The following is a 19,536-nucleotide window of genomic DNA, read 5'->3' on the forward strand; positions in this document are numbered from 1 at the left end:
CACTTCAGAGTTGGTAATCCTGTCCACGGACAAGGCCAAGAAAACCACATTCCTGTAAGGGCACCAAAATGGCCACCCCGCTTGATTTTTGCAGGGGTATGTCACGCCAACTAAACTGGTACGGTTTAATGCTAAGACATATGATAAGACATGTGGCGAACATGTGAGTATGTGAGCAGGTCACGTGAGCTCGTCTTTCCGATGGATCTTTCTTTGACTTTCCATTCAGTCGCCGTCACTTCGCTATTATGTGCTCTCAGCGTTAGATTTGGCAAATTTAAACGCTTCGACGGTAGCATTTATCGACGTTTGAGGGAACTGTCCTTGTTTATTAACGCGACTTGGCTTTGGAATGATAACCGTGGGAACAGCTACATTTTGATTGCATTTGTTGATTAGTTCAGTCGCGACAGATAGCTCAGTCTTTATCCGGTCGAAATTTTATTGTTTGGAATCGGTGGAAAAGTACTCTGAAGGCAAGATCCATAAGACTACTTTATTCATCAGGGGAAATACTCGAATTCGTCGCACAGAGTTTGTTCACGATAAACGGCCACGCGAAACGAGCACGCGATTGCAAATGCTAGCTTAGAATAATGTACGTAATTTAAATATACTTGAGAGTCTACAGAAACTGGCGGCGTCACCTAACGTATCAACAAATCGTGACCTCTTCACTAGCATGGACTTTGACACTATGCATATCTGACTGTAAAACCTCTGTTGCTGCTGAAAAATGTTGATTTTAGCAATAGACAAAGGTTGAAAGTCAGCTAGTGAAATCATTTATTTACGGTATATATATATATATATATATATATATATATATATATATATATATATATATATGTATATATATATATACTAAAGTGAAAGCATCGAACGCACTCTCATAATCTCTGATTACTACTAGTATTTAATCTGGAAACGCCGCTTAAAAAGGTATTAGGGAGTTTAAGTAGCCACGACGACGACGCCGAGGACAACGCCGATTAAAAAATGACTTTATATTTTACCTACGAATCTCGCGATACCCTAAAGTCATTTACTTTGTTTATCACTGACAAAACTTTCACGAAACTGAATCTGGGACACAGCGATAAACTTGAAATAAAAATTTTTAAAAATCATGTCCTCGTGGTTCACGTTCTCCAGACAACGCAGAATTTGGTCATTTCACGTTGTTGTTTTGCCGAGGACGGTAAAGAAATGTGCCAAGAATTATAACGCACGTGCAAAGCCATTGTTCTCCAAATTAAATCTTTTGTTTAGCGACGTTCCCGTTGCCGTCGCCGTCGTGGTTTTCTTAAACTCCCTATTTTACATAAAACGTGGAGGTGGTTTTTACTCTTTTGGATAATGCCATGTAAACTGTTATACGAAGTTTTTTATAACTAGAATATCGTCTTGACAAAGTATAAGGTAACAAAAGGCTTTTTGCCCGGCAGGGATTTAGTTACTATTAAAATCTCAAACTTCAGAATGGCATTGATCAGTCAATAACCATCTAAAGTAGTAACGTAAAGGAAACTATTTATAGGCTGAAAACCGCTAACCTAACGACTCTTAATACGACTTAAACGACATAGATTAATTTCAGGAGATGTCTCTCATTACGTCTCTAATAATGTAAACACTGTTCAACTGGAATACAGATTATCACATTATTTTTCAGCTACCTACCGCCGTACAGTACTAATTTAAAGCATGATGTGGCGAGTAAGCATTCGTAATAATGTATTTTTTAATTTCAAATTTATTTCTGGGTGTTTTCTGTTTTAGTCTTGCAATTAAAACCAAAAAAAAACTTTTCAATAAACTTTCCCATGATAGACGCTTCTTTTACTTTCTCGTCGTCTTCCTTCACGTCATGTAAATTTATATCGATAATAGATACAAAAATATTGACAAGAAGAACTGCAAGCGTCAGCATAAAACTGACAGCAAAAAGTGAGGTCAAAACTCTATTGACATCATTGGTTTCAACGAAGTGTACTGTTTTACCCAGCGACATTTCAAACTCAGAAGCGAACGAGCGAAGAAAGGATGAAAACGAAAACACAGAGCTACCAAAAGCCAAATAAGCAAAATGGACATGTGCCACAAAAAGTATACCAAAGAGGGCACAAAATGAGAAAATGTCGTGCCTCGCCGTAATAATTGTCCATGCTAAGATTTGCACATGTGGATTGAGACGAACAAAATGAAGAATTTTGCAAGTGGCAATAAATAAGGCGAAAGAGAGAGCAGCATTTTCAACCTCAGTCCAGAAAATTGCAAACTGGAAACTCACTGTCACAAACGGGTTCTTTCGAAGTTCTTGTATACTCTCATGCATAAATTTTACCTTTATAATGTAGAACACAATGGCAAGTGAGGCACTCGTAATTTGTGCAATATCTATCCAGTTCCAAATACGTTTAAAAAATGCACATCCTTGGCGATATAGTCTGACTAAAAGGATGACGACATACAGCAATACCACCAGTATAAACAACAGTTGGCACGTTATATAAAAACTGTAAGATAGATTTTGGAAATTAAACAGTTTTATCGTGTCAATCTTCTCGTAAGTAAGCCCAAATCCAAACGGTAGAACCTCATAATGGTAAGTTACAATGCTCATTAAATTAGTGTTTAAGTTCAAAACTTGGAATTCAAGTAAAACGGCCCTTGCTCTTCTGTCAATCCAGTCCTTGTCTTTGACGCCTTCCATCATACGGATAGCAGTTGGTTTATCATACCCAAGGTCAAGAACATACCCACCACCGTCATATAGATGATGCTGTCCCCAAGAAGGCAAGTTATTGAGCTCTTCTGGTGACGAATAACGCCATGGTCTGGGACAGAGTTGTGACAGGTTGGCCCAATCCTGCTGCGCGTCTGACAAATGAATCCAATGTGGGAGATAGAGACGAGTTGTATCCTCCTCTGACATCGAGTAGAAATCGTAGCACTTGTCAATGATCGTCTCAAACTCTTTCATCACTCGGCAAGAATCTAATTGAAACAGGAACATTAAAATTAGATAATCCTGCTGCGGTTACGAATGTTTATAATTGGAATGGCTTTCAGTAGCTCACGACCGTAAGTCTCTTCTGAATTTATCTCCTAGTAGTTGCAAGATATATAACGTTGTAAATACCAACCAACCCCCTCCCCCTCCCCCTCCCCCCCCCAAAAAAAATTATTGTAATTAAAATAATTTACCTTCCTGTATCCTCAGCTGTCGAAGTCGTGGCATTCCAATTAGTATTGAAACTTTGTTTCCTATATACTCTGGTGTCTGTTCCTGTTGGCCATTGTACCATTCACCGGCATATGATTCGTGGATGAACTTGTGCAACATGTAAATCCATAGTTTTTCGCCGGTGTTTACCTAAAGGAGATACAAGGGGGTAAAAAGTAACGAGGAAAAGTAAGCTTTCAACCTTCAACAAATCAAAATTTCGAATGAGGCCTAAAACTACTGTTGAAATTGCAAGTAGTAATTAAGAGTAGTTTCAGCCTCATTTGAACTTTTGTATCGTTTTTTGTTCGTTTGTTTATTGTTGAATTATTGTTATCGTTGTTTTTGGACAATGCCGCTGAAGGACAGTATTTAAAGATTATCGAGGTTTTTTAGTTGACGAAGTTTGTAAAATTAATGTTTTCGGTATCTAAATTGATGCATTACTGTTTATGTGGGGATAAAATCCGTCTTTATCATTCTTGACTGTCTTCAGAAAATAAGATTTCCAAACAAATAAAAGGAATGCGAGCAACCGAGCAATGAGAATGTTTGGAATAGTTCAGACATGATAAACTGTTTTTGAAAAAAAATACTTCAATATCCTTACAGAGTTTATTGACATATTGACGGTTTTCCCTCTACAGGCTATGAGATGTACCAAATATCCTATTCTGAAGAGAAACAAACCCTACGATGGACATCAACTGATGATTGATCACGGCAGCCATTATCACATCCAGCTCTCTTTTCCATAACACTAAATGCTGTCAATGATGATTTTGATCAACACAAACCTTGTCGAAGGAAGTAAAGCTATCTCGGGTGCCTTTATTCATCAGATATCTGTGATAATCTTTATCCCCATAAGTAACTGTCATCAGCAACACATAGAAGACCATGAAGGCAACAAACTGTCTTGCAAAACGAAAAAACGCTGCCCTTTGTAATTGATACGCACGCAGCTCCTTCATCTCCTCTGTAAACGATGATCCAACGCTATTACTCGCCTCGTCGGGAGATTTCGGCCTCCTGGAGATGATAATCAACAGAAAAGTAAAGAATAAAACTTTGCACGGTTGCCAGATGAAAACATCCTTGATACAAGAGACAACCACAGAAGCCAGCCATTGATCTGCAATTTCCTTCCCCCATTGCAGACTGTAAAATACTGTTATAGTGGCAGAAGACACTATCGCCGCAATACAAAGAAACCAGCCGAGATACAACAAAGGATGGGGCAGCAAACATTGTCTGTCAGCCCAGGATTTCTTTGAAACATTATTTTTAGTGGCTGTTTCTTCTTTGTTCCCTCCACTCTCGAACGTTTTAGCCTTTCTGTAACGGAATAACACAGTTATCAACACACTTGCTGGGGCAACAATCAACGAACTCTCAATTCCAATAATGAATTGCCTGAGTGATATTTTCAACGGTCCAATCTGAATCACCTCATCGGAAACTCCAGTCACTTGATAAAACATTGCGTTACATGCCATCGCCAAATATAAAAAAGAAAGGCAACACGAAGCTCGTTGTACACGTGTAAATGGGTTACGCGGTGGTCTAGTGATGACAGAGGCCCAGAGATGATAATCCGCGAGGTCCACTGAAGAGACAGAGTAAAACATTTTTTTCAATCCAGGACCGTGATGATTTGGATCATTGAACATTAGGGTAACCTTGGTCGATCCATCACCTTTGTGAAGTGCAAGCCAATTGTTGTGGAAAAAATACCACTTCTCGCCTGTACTTTCATCAACAATGCAAACTTCATCCAGAAACCACGATGAATTCTTCCCAGAATTGTCATGCCACATTTCTATTTTAATTACATTTCCGAGCGTTTTCTCTAGATGGAAAACAAACCTATTGACGCTTCCTCTTCCAAACATCTTCCTTCCTGGTGGAGAGCTTTTAGTTAAATTAACGGCCTCTAGAGTATCTTCAGTGCCGTAGATTTTAATGAAAACGTTAGCCGTCGACCCAGCATTACGCCAAACGCCTGTAGTTACAGTCAAATAATAAGTGTGTATGCCACTGACAGTCGGTGTAACGTGTACCGTCGGGCCCCGCTACCAAGAAAAGAACAATTTTACTCGTTATAACTCAGCTAAGCTGTGCTTGATAGAAACTGATATTTTTATACATCATTTTTCAAAGTTCATGTTAGTTTCACCTGAAATGAGTCAGAAGTTTACGTGTATACAATATTAAGGAATAGATCGAATAAATGGCCAATTACCTCTATGAGACGCGCCCGCAGGGAATCATGGTAGTTGTATTCATCAAAACAAATATCCAGTCCAAGACGAGAATACAACTGCCATGATTTCCTGAAGAGGGAATTTGCCATTGCAGAGATGTAATCTTTAACGATTCCTTTTAATCGGCGCCTATTTAGGACTAGCGACTTTCAAGGTGAGAATGAGCATCATGCGCCCACGCAGTAATAAGTTAATGATCGTATGTAACGTCTCTTGCTTAATAATAACTAATAGTAATTGGACCGAATGGAGTACAATTCAGGGAGTAATCGCGCGAGTAATTTTAAAATCAGACAAGCGCGAAGCGCGAGGCCGATTTGAAATTACGAGCACGATTACTCCCTGAACTGTATGACACGAGGTCCAACTACTAATTAATCGTATCTATAACAAATTTCAGAAATAAAAATGTCTTTTAGCAACTTCTTTTGAGCAGAAACGTCTGTAACGCTTTTCGTATGTTTTGAAAACTGTAGGAAACAGTGCGAAGGAAGTGCGCGTAATTGACGTGGGAATCACGTAAGTAACCAATTACAGGTAGCCAATTACGAAAAGGTCAAATTTGCGCGCGGAGAACCAATCACAATCGAGAATTTTGTTAAAGATACGATTAAAACATAAATAATAATAATAATATTAATAATAATAACTTTAGTTAAGTGTCAAATGTATTTAGTACTATTAATTAAATGTGCTAATCGGAGACACTGTAAATAAATAAACAAATATTTCAAATATAACATAAACTATTAAGAATCCCAACTGGTTGGAGGCTGACCAGTTGGCTATTTACACAAAGCGGTCGAGGAGTTGAACTCGAGGGCTACCGAGAACAAATTCAGATAGCGGTAGGGCGGATGATTTGAACCAGGGACCTCCAGAATTCAAATCCAGCGCTGTAAACCACTCGGCCACGCCGCCTCCTCAAAAGACTCCTGCTTAAAAGACTTAAGAATACGCGCTTGTCCAAATCAGTCTTTTTTGCGCATTTTGTAATGCGGTTAAGGCAGGTGGTCTTCAGAGTTACGCTTCGGTACTTTTATCTAAATTTTTTGTTCACTTCTTTCGTCTAAAATTAGCATCAGAACTCCTTCCATGGATAAAAAAACATCGAAAGGAAATAAATATGATCGTATCTCCCAAAATAAATATGGAAGCTTTTGATTTAGATAAAATTGGCCAATGCCGATTGTATCTCGGATGTATCTATAATATCTACCTTTCTTTCGTCAAACATATCAGCCTTTCTTGCCCAGATTACCACCAAGATATAGACACCAAAAATAGTACAGACTGTTGCAAGAACCACATAATTTCCTGTTTCTTCAAGTCTGGTAAATTCTATGAACACTTTGTCGAAGTCTATCGGATTTGGAGCAATGACAAAGCCGCCAGCAAAAGCTGTGAGATGATTGCATCGACACTGGAGTATTTGGTCGTTCGTGTCATCTCCAACCTAAATAAAAGTAAAAACGTTTGCATGCAGTTCGTTCCACATCACATATAGAATATTCAACTATGAGGTGAAATATCGGTTACTAGTGTGAACCGAGGCATACGCCTGTAATCGTGGTTCATCTTATATGGGTGTCAAAGTGAAAGTGTTGTTGCAGCCTGCCAGTTGGTAACACGGTCAGTCCATAAAGTTTGTCAGTAGGTAAGGTAGGCAGCGAATGAAATTTGTGTTTGATATAATTCTAAGCCATTTTTAGTCAAGAATATTCTTTCCAACCAACCTTACACCCATCTTTAGTCCACTTGTCCTGCGTCAATGAGAAATAGTAGCAGCTGTACTTGCGGACACTGACGCTATAGTTCTGGTCAGTGCTAGAATTGTATGTTAATGTTCTGTTGTACTCAATTCCTTTCAATGGAGGTGGCTTAGGTTCAACACAGTCTCTTTTCTTTCGTCTTCTTCCAAAACACGAGCGTCTAACTCGAGTACGATTCAAGTCACCACTTTCGGCGTACAACACTCCGACGTAATACGTACCTGCCTGTTTGAAGTTTGCAGTAGACATGATCTTAAATGGATTCCTTGAGCACTTTGCTGCAAACCGACCACTTTCGTTGACCCAGTTACAAGACGAATAATCAGGTACAATGGCAGTATAACTGTAACTGTTTACCGTTGGGCGTTCTCCATATTTAACGTATACTACCATTGTGACACTAAGGTTTGTTGGTTTCACCTCAATGATCATAGAATCAGAAACATCCGTGAGCTCCAAAGTGTGGTATCGCATCATTAGTGGTCTGATAAAGAAGTAGTTCTTTGAAGAGTTAATTTCAGAATTAAGAGGTATTTTGATGTCGATATCTATATTATTTCCTCCAACGGGTAATACTGTTCCTTTACTGTCTGAGAATTCAAGACTCAGTATTTCCGACTTTATTTGTTGGTAGCTCACGTCCCAGCGATATGGATTAAACGTCGTGCGAATCATCTGTAGAATGAATTCACACATAGTTTAATAATAAATTAATAAGAAATAGCTTAGGAAATCAAACAAGAAATAAAAATTTAATGTTACTATTAATGTAAAGCTTCGGATAAGGCAGATCATTTCATGGAAATGAATCAAATTTACGTGCAGATTGACTGTTAGGTAGTGTTGTTATGGTAATAAAGTAACTGTCCTTGTCAACTCAGTTTTTTGACTGAGGCCCGTCTTCCCCAATACGACTCCAGATGAATAAATTGATCCACATTTAGAGTACGTAAATTGGGGAGTTTCATACTCAAAACAAATGACACCAGCCACTCTGCTTATGTCAGACCAGACCAACCTTGAACTATGAGAATTAATGCACGGTTTGGCTGCTTTTCGTACTTTTGTCGCAATGATTGACAGTTAAGACATAATGGGGTCATTTTGGTGAAATCGCAGAGGGCAAGCGTGTCTAAATTAGCGCGACAAGTCAAATGATCAATTTAACCTCTAATTTAGCTGAATTTGGCTCGTTCAATTCATTTCCACTGACTTCAACGGCCTTTACAAGCATGGCAAGGCTTTTTTTTTTATGTACAGTATCTTACTGATTTGCCAAAAACATTCCCGTAGATTTGAACCCCTTCGTTCGTGTAACCTGTGATTTTTTGTTCCTGTTTCTGTTTCTTTGCTTCCCTAATGGCAGCAGCTTGTAAATCTTACCTGTATGAAATGTAGAGAACGTATTGCGGCATGTTTCATATATTTATATATTTATTCTTATTTATAGGTCACTTACTCATAATTAAGGCTTACTTTGCTTGAAGTTTAACCGATTCCCGATGTAGAAAGCTTTTGTTCAGTACATTTAGGACGATTCAGGTCATTAGAAAGCCATAGATCAGCTCTCCGTCGGGGTTTTGATATGCGTACGTTTGTATTGATTTAGACTCGAATTTCATGTTGAAAGCACTCTTAATTAAACTGCACAATTCATGATTCAATGAAAAGACCGTGAATTTAATCTTTCTGGCCTAAAAAGGCATTCACCCTGAGAGTCATTTCCCTTTATTTGAGCTACGATAAGCCTTATCGAAGCTAGCTCTAGGACACAATTGTATCAAGATTATCAGTGGCAAGTCAAATTCTAAGGCTGTTTGTCCGAATACAGACACATATATACATATATAGTGCTTTACGGCCGTAATGGTGTTTAATATATAGAGGATAATATATATGCGCGCGTAGATATGGAATACGTCTTCTCGTGTTCAACTTGATATCTATATATATAAAGTTGAACACGAAGGTTGCCGAAGATAAACGAAGACTGCCGAAGACTTTTGAGGAAGATCCGAAGATGTTTCGATCATACACCAAAAAAATTAAGTGCAGTTTAATGGTCAAACATGATATCAGTGAAGTAATCGATATCTTCACTAGTGAGGATATGGAATATACGCCACCCGAGTCTCGTATGAATTTTACGAGTGGTGTATTATCCGGTAAAACACTCGTCTATATAATAAAAAACAATATTACACTAAATAGACCGCACTTACTCGATATTCAGTCTCTTCGACCTGTTCATTAGGAAATGCCTGTCTCATATTTTGCGGAAGTTGAAAGCTCTGACCCTCTGAAAAGTTCAAACGTTTTTCTTCAAGTCCGCAGGATGTTTCGCGACCCAGCATGACATCCATTCCTGGTACATGGAACTTTTTAGGAGATTGGGATACTGCTGATCTTATCGCCAAAGTGCGGAGTAGCATTCTGACAATGCTCATCGATTCCAAGACAATATCTTTTGCCTGGAAAAATGGAAATCAAATTAAACTCAGTTCTCAGAGAGAGCGGTAGTAATACTTTTTCTCTGCAACTAATTTTCAAAAGTGTACCTTCACTTGGTCAGCAGAAAGAATTCTGGTGTCCCCAATTACTGCCGCCGCCTCTGCAGACACCATACCCAACTCAACAGTTCCATAGAGCAAGTTATATACTCCTTGGAAAATAAACTTGTCGTCTTTGGCTTTCATATTCCTAGCGTTGGAATGCAGTGTATCAGTTATGTTGCGTAATATTATCGGGAGAAGGTCCTGCCGAAGAAAATATGTTTATACTGTGATTTCTTGGTCGAGACAATCCGCAAGATTTTTGTCAGACTTTTGTTTTCGTCTGAAACGTAGTAAAATCAGGGATTTATAATTTTCCATGAGATGTTACCTTACTGTGGAGGGATAACTTGGTGACATTCTTTCCAGCTGTCGCTAAAAATGCTGAGATAAAAACCACACTTGGAAGATCATCGAGCTCTGCAAGTTGAAACCTCTTTAGGGCAATGTCTCTGAGCTGCAAAAACGTCACAGTAATCATCTCTTTATATATTTGACTTATTCTCTTACTTTAAGAAAAACACATATATTAATTTTTCTAAAAACAAATAGAACTGTAAAAAGCAACCACGTTTAACTGATGATCCCGTCCGGCAAAATTAATACGAAATTAACGCAAAGTTTTCACAATATTGAAATAGCCAAACTGTTATCCCTGCAATGAAGTTCTCTGTTTAGTTTTCCACAAGTATTATTAAGCAATACGGTAACCCCACATTCTCTTTAAATTTAGATAGGACACTTTAAAGGTTAATAATTACATCACTCTTTTGTTTCGTCGATACTGTTGTGTTGGAAAAGTTGCGGTTCACCAATACTTGTGTCTCTATTGTCAACAACATGGCTGTCATTAGCTGCCAGGCCCTGTGCGTATCCACTCTGTTAAGATGATCCTCAAACAGGCTTGGAGACTTTTGCAGTTGTTTGAAAAGATCTTGTTCCGCTCTAGGCTCGGGTGGCGTCACCTACAGTAATTAACAAAGCATCATAATTAGTTCAGTATGGCATCCAAATGTTTTAATTTGTCAATATATCACTGACCCACGCGAAACTTTACTTCAATTCACAATTCATACCGTTACAGCAAGATCCAGCTCAGAAGTAGCACCATTGCTCCTTGAAACAAATACTTTGACGTGGGATAAATATTCATTTGATGCATTTCCTTGCGGTAAAACTAATGTCCGTTTATTAGCCCGGCCATAATACAAGGTATAATGTATATCACCATCTCCAATTATCTCCACTTCATAGATGAAAGTTTCATTGAGAGCGGACCAACCGAAACAAAACAACTCAAATGAAGTATAAACAGCTTCGCCAGTGTCAGGTGTTATAGTGCACGAGCCATCACGCGGAAGGACTGTAGTCTTAAAAACCTGCACACTTGTAGACGGGGTTTCACTGGCAAATAGCACGGTCAATTCCAATCGATATTTTGTATTGTCCTTTAGAGTCTTTGGATCGATAGCGAGGATTTTAGAGTATTCTGGATTGTTTAAAATTTCTATCCACCCTGCGTCCTTGTCTTCTTCGTAAAGGATCCATCGGTACTCCACTTTATCATCACACGAGTAGCCCGTATAATCGGCTGAGATGGTCAGCGGCGCGGATGGAATAACGTTTAAACGATCATTTAAAACAAAGCTATTGGAGAAAAAAAATATAGAAACGATTACAGGGATAAAATATATCATGCGCGTCTATAGGCTACCACAATCTCCAAATGGAACGTCTGGAAGAGGAAGACCAAATTAAAGTAGCCACCTATTGCTGTATGTCCTTCAAGCGCTAATAAGCTTTAAAAAATACGTTTCGTCTTCTATTACCTGAAAAAATAGCCCATAAGAAAAATAACTAATGTATTTCTACGTGGTCCTACTACTAAGCATTTATCCAATCAGGGATATTCATTTTCTCCATGGTGGAGACTACAGCAATATTAATTAACACGATTATTGTCAATAATGAGAAACATTGCTCCAACATTCCACAGTTTTCTGTTTCTGTTTTTGTTTATTTGTTTGTTTGTTTTTTTGTGAGTGTGTGACTTATCTGAGCAGATAAATGACTTCTTATTTTGTAGATGCCTCTATCGGATTTATTAAACAACAAATATTCGGCCAGTTTTTGAATGTCATGTGCATTATTTGTCCATTTCAATCAATATATACTCACTTTAGTGAAACTTCAGGAGGGCTTCCTTCGACTACGTGAACAGTTTTTATGTCACTCGACGTTCTGGCGTCTTTAGTTACAATAAGTTGAAAGATGTATGAGGCGTTTGTGTTCTCCATTACTGAGGCGTTCAACACTACAACAGGCTCCGTCGATTCCAGTCTCCCAATACCCGTACCAAAGCAGCCTCCATCTGAGCCAGAGGCATGCAAAGGAACAGACACCACCTGGATCTCAAGCAGATTTTCCGTTGGGAATTGCTCATTCGATTTCTTGCAAAGCCAATAAAATGTCAGTGTCTCCAGGGCTCCACGGCCAACATGAGGATCATAAGACTTGGATCCATTTAGGATGACATTCTGCTTATTTCCTCTGGTTATTTCAGTTTCACCTGAAATTATTGCAACCAGTGGTAAGGGTTCTATTTTAATATAACCCTTATCATATACCTCCTCTGTTTTATTACTGTCTCCTTGGGCTATCGTAAAAATGAAGTATAAAGCGTGTAGATCATGGGCGAATGGTAAATGATGGTCGGAGAGAGTCCATTCGTTTGTGTTCGCTGAGACTATAGTTCCATTCAAAATAGCCTCAGGATCGTTTAGCAAAGGATCCGCCAGTATCCAAAATGCGTTTTGTGCCCATATCTGAGCGCACCTCACTTCAATGTTTGTTTCAAATGTGTAATATGAACTCAACTGAACCACAGCGGGTTGATCCACGGTCCGTCCAACATTAGTTATTCTTACTCGTGGAATGTCACACAATGTATTCCCTGAATGAAAAAGAGAAAAATCGTATAATTATCTTTTTCTTTGAGCCATAGATATGAACTCGTCTTAAATCTAACAATTTTGCGGCGCATTGAAATGATATCCCTATTTCTTCTCCTCAACAGTTAGATCTTAAATAATCAAAATATGTTAGGAGACGTAATGCATTAATTATCTCAGCTGAGCATTAGTACGAGAAGAAATAATTGGTATCAGTATCAAGCAGTTACACTAGCTTGTAATGTATTGGTTAATTATATAGTTTTCGGCACTACAAGGATTTTTAGCATTTACTTATCTTCATCCTTATGTACTTTTCATCGAAGCACCACTGCCCCACGTGACGTTTTCTTGATCTACAACTATTTACTAAGGTTACCTGCTAAGACCACGTCGGCAGATATTTCAATATGCCGGCGCATGCTGTTAGTCACTGTTTATTCCAATTAGTCTAAACATACCAAAGCAGTGATGGGATTCCTCTGCTGAGCAGTTGCAGTCATAAGATCCATCCAAATTCGTACAGGTGGCATTCTCAGCACAACGGGAAAGGTTCTCACACTCGTCTACGTCTTTATATAAAGAATGGATTCAAACATTAAAGTTGATATTTTTGGAGCAACAAGATTTCTCAGGTTTATACGGGTGTATAGGACGATAACTACTGGTCATTAACTTTAATACAAATTAATTTTGTTGAAAAGCAAGAAAGGAACCCAAGCAATTGTCTGAAATAAGGAGAAGCGCACCAATAACTAGGAAACTAAAAATTGAAACTTGCAAAAAAAAGAAAATCAGAAAAAAAACACAATAACTTGAGTTAAACAAGAGAGTCACAAGGTATATACAAGACAATTTAAATATCGATGACGACATAAAATCAACATGGTGCCCAAAATACTTTTTTCTAGTATTCCTTTTGACAACATGTATATCCAAGCTAGCAACACTTACCTTCACACAAGGGTGGATTACCAACGAAGCCATCGCTACATACACACAAAAAACCGCTATTCGTGTTCTCGCAATGCGCTGGAAATTCACAATTTGTCATTTGTGGATCACTGCTGCAAAACGTAATCCCTTGGGTGTGGACTAGTGAAAAGTAAGTCATACACAATATTATAATTCTGATTCAGCTTTAAGCTCATGGGAGTAACATAAGTCATCGCTGTTTATATCAAACCTTCGCTAACCACTTGTTATTCAACTCATTTAGACTAGTGTAAAGACCGTCTTTTTTCATTAACATTGCACGAGCAATACTATCTAAATTGTTTTAATCCCCGGGAAGGTCGCAATTATACTTTGGTGTATATTTCAGGTTGGTAATTACATGAGGAAGATCCATTGTTTATTGATAATAATCTGTTAAAAACAAGAAACCGGTTTTCCCCAATACCCAAGCAATTAGTGCGCACCTCCAGGATTGGGTTTCTCTGCCAATTCCTCAAAGAAAAGCATAATAACAGCGAGGGGGGTAACGAAAAGTATGTAACTATAGCATACGAAAGGGAACGTACACCATAATTTTTTGGTATGTTGTCCAATCACTAACGTAGGGATAAACGCAAAAAAGGCAAGAGAAAGACACGCAAAAGATTTCCATTCCTCTTATGCTTCAGCTTATTCTCATTTCCCTACTCCTAGTCTTTCTCCTGCTCCTGTTCCCACTCTTTTTCTTGCAACTGATCCTCCTCGTAGTCTAGCTCAGACTCCTGCGTCTCCCCCTACCACTACTGGACTCCTTATTGTGAACCAGCACGTGTTCCTATTACTCACGGCTGCTGCTGCTGCTACTGCTGCTGCTGCTGCTGCTGCTGCTGCTGCTACTACTACTACTACTACTAGCAAACTACTACTACTAGCAAGCTTGTAAACCTACAAAGCAACCTTACAGGTTAATCACTTATAGAAAATACAAAATTAACAGCTCACGAGCGTCGACGCATGATGTCTTAGATATTGAGTCGGCCTTTGCTACCAAATCGTTGAATTTAGTGGCTTGAAATATATGGTCATCTTCTTCAGTAACAGCCTTCATCGCTGCCATGTCAATATTACTTCCAATAGTAACAGCATAGATGCGAGCTGCTTTGGAACGGAGGAGCTGTACTGTATCATTTATTGGAATGTAAGGTGGATTCATATCAGGCCATCGACTTTGTATCCCATCAGTCAACAATATGACTAGTTTCTGAGTATCGTTCGAGACTTCTGATGAAAAATACTCATCGTAGGCCAGCCAAAGTGCGAGGTCAATACGGGTAGACCCTGCGTCATACGGGATATTGTCCACCGCAGAAGCGAACGATAGCGTTGTGTTCTTCGAGCCTAGCGGAACTTTGTTAGAGGCTCGACTACTAAATGCAATAACAGCAGCTTGGCTGGTTCTCTCTAGTTCGTATCTGCTTGCCACAATCTTAATGAATTCTTTTTCTTTTACATAGTTGTCTTTTCCAACACTTCCTGATGCGTCGAGCAAAAAGATTAGGTCCAGTGGTACTTGGCATTTTTCTGGCGCTGAAAAAAAGAAGTAAAAAAGCTAATCTGTCCAGGGTCACAGGATGAAGAGAAATTCGCCACTAAAATATAACCCAGTTAGGCCTAGATCGACACATGATGATTGTGCACGCTTTTGGGTCGAAAGTACACACAACTGGTTTTACTTTATACCTCATGTAATACCTACCTATACATATCGTGCCATTACCAGTGTACCCTGACACACAAGTACAGGTATAGTTTCCATCATAATTGCTGCAATACGCGTCTTTGTGACAAGCATCTGCTAGAGATTGGCATTCGTTGATGTCTATTTAAAACAATATAGACGAAAAAAATGTGAAATGAGTCTCATGTGACTGTTCTCTTCGAAATTTGAATCAACTTAGGATATGAGCAGGTTATGGCTGTACATGAGCTTTGAATGATGACTGAAAACGATGAACCGCTTGCAGATTTCTGTTTCTCGTTCTGGTTATTGGGGGCAGTTTGTTCGACTACAGGCGCATCCGTAAAGCAACGTAGAGATCACCTGACCATGTGCCAGAAAATGAGATCGACTATGTCTGTATACGTCGCAAGTGAAGGCAATCTCTAATAATTTTCACTGAAAGTGGTTTAGCAGTTTGCTCCATCTTCTTGCTCTTTTATTCAATATTTTTTTCTTTTTTTTCCTTGCAATTGCTCTTTTTCAAATGCTTTCACCGTTAAAGGTATAAGTATCGCTATTCAAGCAGTGGAAATGAAAATTGAATTTTACATACCTAAACACATGCTGCCGTTATAACTGTATCCCGACTGGTTGCATGAACAGTTGTACGAGCCTGCGGTGTTGACACAGAAGGTATTGACGAGGCAGTTATGTGAACCATTGGTGCATTCATTCACGTCTTGGAATTAGAAAGAAGTGTTTGAGAAACCAAGCATTTATGCTAGTTCAGTTTATTGGGTGCTTAAATTCATAACCAAAAAGGTAAGCCGTTGTGTATGCCATCAGCTGGCATTGAAAGATCTAGTCCAATTACAGCAATTCAAGAGGTCTGATGACCCATCACTACTGCAATTCTGAAAATTCAGGAATAGTCAGGTACATGAAGCAAAGCATTTGGAAATATTGTTACACAACCCGTAAATAAAATGCTGTCCATTGCTTTATGTCAGGTTTTCACAAAAAAATACATATATTACTATTGCATCGTTCACTGCAGAACAAATCTAAACCATGCTGTTGTAGCCGCAATTTAATTCTTTGTTATTTTTTCCGTTTGTGCATGCATTCTTTCGTGATCATCGCATTCTTTTCGTTTATCTCGCTTTCACGTTATCGATATTCTGTAGGTTTTTTCGCATAATTTTGCTTTGTTTCAGTCCCCTTTTGTATGCTCTTTCTAGTTTATTTGTGCTTTTTCATCGCGACGCTACTATCATCTCGTTTCATTTACCGCCCTGCCGTTTTCCTCTTGTATGTTCCTTAGCTTCCTAGTCATACAACGTTTGTAAGTATCGTCTTCCTTCGGCTCGTTATTTCTGTTTCTTTATTGTATTCGTCTATAACTTGTAATTTATTTTGTTTGTAGCAACCGCTCCCTTTTCATCGCTTTCTTCGCTCCCTATCGTTAAATTGCACATTTCGTCTTATCGATTAAAGCCAAGTAGTGTGTTGAAGTTGACTACAATACATGCTAATATAAGAAACCCAAGAATTTTGTCAGAAATTAGGAGAAACCTAACCAGTGAATAAGGTACTAAAAATTGAAACTGTAACCATATTGCAAAGAAAAAAAGGAACGTTAGAAAAAAAAAAAAAACAAAAGAAAAAAAAAACAATAGCTAAGTTAAAAAAGAGCGTCACAAGGTACATAGAAAACAACTGAGATCTCCATAACGATATAAAACCAACATGGTGTCCAGAATAGTTTCCTTAGAAGTCCTTTTGACAACACGTATATATATTTCAAGCAAGCAAAATTTACCTTCACACAGGGATGGATCACCAACGAAGCCATCACTGCATATACACGAAAAACCACTACTCGAGTTGACGCAATGCGCTGGAAATTCACAATTTGTCATTTGTGGATCACTGCTGCAAAACGTAATCCCTTGGGTGTGGACTAGTGAAAAGTAAGTCATACACAATATTATAATTCTGATTCAGCTTTAAGCTCATGGGAGTAACATAAGTCATCGCTGTTTATATCAAACCTTCGCTAACCACTTGTTATTCAACTCATTTAGACTAGTGTAAAGACCGTCTTTTTTCATTAACATTGCACGAGCAATACTATCTAAATTGTTTTAATCCCCGGGAAGGTCACAATTATACTTTGGTGTATATTTCAGGTTGGTAATTACATCAGAAAGATCCACTGTTTATTGATAATAATCTGTTAAAAACAAGAAACCGGTTTTCCCCTATACCCAAACAATTAGTACGACACCTCCAGGATTGGGTTTCTCTGCCAATTCCTCAAAGAAAAGCATAATAACAGCGAGGGGGGTAACGAAAAGTATGTAACTATAGCACACGAAAGGGAACGTACACCATAATTTTTTGGTATGTTGTCCAATCACTAACGTAGGGATAAACGCAAAAAAGGCAAGAGAAAGACACGCAAAAGATTTCCATTCCTCTTATGCTTCAGCTTATTCTCATTTCCCTACTCCTAGTCTTTCTCCTGCTCCTGTTCCCACTCTTTTTCTTGCAACTGATCCTCCTCGTAGTCTAGCTCAGACTCCTGCGTCTCCCCCTACCACTACTGGACTCCTTATTGTGAACCAGCACGTGTTCCTATTACTCACGGCTGCTGCTGCTGCTACTGCTGCTGCTGCTGCTACTACTACCACTACTACTACTACTACTACTACTACTACTACTACTAGCAAACTACTACTACTACTACTACTACTACTACTACTACTAGCAAACTACTACTACTAGCAAGCTTGTAAACCTACAAAGCAACTTTACAGGTTAATAACTTATAGAAAATACAAAATTAACAGCTCACGAGCGTCGACGCATGATGTCTTAGATATTGAGTCGGCCTTTGCTACCAAATCGTTGAATTCAGTGGCTTGAAATATATGGTCATCTTCTTCAGTAACAGCCTTCATCGCTGCCATGTCAATATTACTTCCAATAGTAACAGCATAGATGCGAGCTGCTTTGGAACGGAGGAGCTGTACTGTATCATTTATTGGAATATAAGGTGGATTCATATAGCGCCGTCGACTTTGTATCCCATCAGTCAACAATATGACTAGTTTCTGAGTATCGTTCGAGATTTCTGATGAAAAATACTCATCGTAGGCCAGCCAAAGTGCGAGGTCAATACGGGTAGACCCTGCGTCATACGGGATATTGTCCACCGCAGAAGCGAACGATAACGCTGTTTTGGTCGAGCCTAGCGGAACTGCGTTGGAAGCTTGAGAACTAAATGGAATAACAGCAGCTTGGCTGGTTGTCCCTAGTTCGTATCTGCTTGCTACAATCTTGATGAATTCTTTTTCTTTCAGGTAGTTGTCTTTTCCAACACTCCCTGATGCGTCGAGCAAAAAGATTAGGTCTAGTGATGCTTTGCATTTTTCTGGTGCTGGGAAAAAGAAGTAAAAAAGGTTATCTTTCAGGGTCACAGGATGAAGAGGAATTCGCCACTAAAATATAACCCAGTTAGGCCTACATCGCCACATGATGATTGTGCACGCTTTTGGGTCAAAACTACACACAACTGCTTTTACCTCATACCACACGTAATACCTACCTATACATATCGTGCCATTACCAGTGTACCCTGACACGCAAGCACAGGTATAGTTTCCATCATAGTTGCTGCAATACGCGTCTTTGTGACAAGCATCTGCTAGAGATTGGCATTCGTTGATGTCTATTTAAAACAATATAGACGAAAAAATTTTGAAAAGAATCTCATATGGCTGTTCTCTTGGAAATTTGAATCAACTACCCAGTATTCAACATAGGATATGAGCAGGTTATGGCTGTACTGGGCTTTGAATTATGACTTAAAACGGTGAACTGTTTGCAGATTTCTGCTTCTCGTTCTGGTTATTGGGGGCAGTTTGTTCGACTACAGGCGCATCCGTAAAGCAACATGGAGATCACCTGACCATGTGACATAAAATGAGATCGACTATGTGTGTATATGTCGCAAGTTCAGGCGGTCTCTAGTACTCTTCATTGAAAGTGGTTTAGCAGTTTGCCCCTCTTCTTGCTCCTTTATTTAATATTTGTTTGCTTTT

At 38.8% G+C, this 19,536-nt stretch overlaps 1 protein-coding gene across 1 annotated transcript; it reads right to left on the reverse strand.

Annotated features, from left to right (window-relative positions):
• Window positions 1–898: 898 nt before the first annotated feature.
• Window positions 899–19,475, reverse strand: LOC110060965 (polycystin-1-like protein 2). Its single transcript, XM_089292277.1, has 20 exons — window positions 19,469–19,475; window positions 19,041–19,163; window positions 18,288–18,872; window positions 17,250–17,390; window positions 16,041–16,166; window positions 15,464–15,586; window positions 14,692–15,294; window positions 13,726–13,866; window positions 13,233–13,364; window positions 11,999–12,773; window positions 10,897–11,467; window positions 10,582–10,785; window positions 10,152–10,277; window positions 9,827–10,024; window positions 9,491–9,739; window positions 7,233–7,943; window positions 6,716–6,952; window positions 4,027–5,304; window positions 3,211–3,379; window positions 899–3,000 (listed from the first exon to the last, which is right to left on the reverse strand). The coding sequence occupies exons 1-20, from the start codon at window positions 19,473–19,475 to the stop codon at window positions 1,757–1,759; spliced, it is 7,743 nt and encodes a 2,580-aa protein (XP_089148403.1). The 3' UTR covers window positions 899–1,756.
• Window positions 19,476–19,536: the final 61 nt, after the last annotated feature.

The sequence above is a fragment of the Orbicella faveolata genome, unplaced genomic scaffold, assembly GCF_042242905.1.
Source record: "Orbicella faveolata isolate gen_17 unplaced genomic scaffold, um_ofav_v1 contig_24, whole genome shotgun sequence".
Lineage (NCBI taxonomy): Eukaryota > Metazoa > Cnidaria > Anthozoa > Scleractinia > Merulinidae > Orbicella > Orbicella faveolata.

Bases quoted from the DNA above. Each gene is read 5' to 3' on its own strand.
- LOC110060965 (XM_089292277.1), bottom strand. The intron at 16,167-17,249 runs GTAAATTTTGCT...TCTAATTCCAAG, and splicing joins TGATCCATCCCTGTGTGAAG to ACGTGAATGAATGCACCAAT. The intron at 10,025-10,151 runs GTAACATCTCAT...TTTCTTCGGCAG, and splicing joins AGTTATCCCTCCACAGTAAG to GACCTTCTCCCGATAATATT.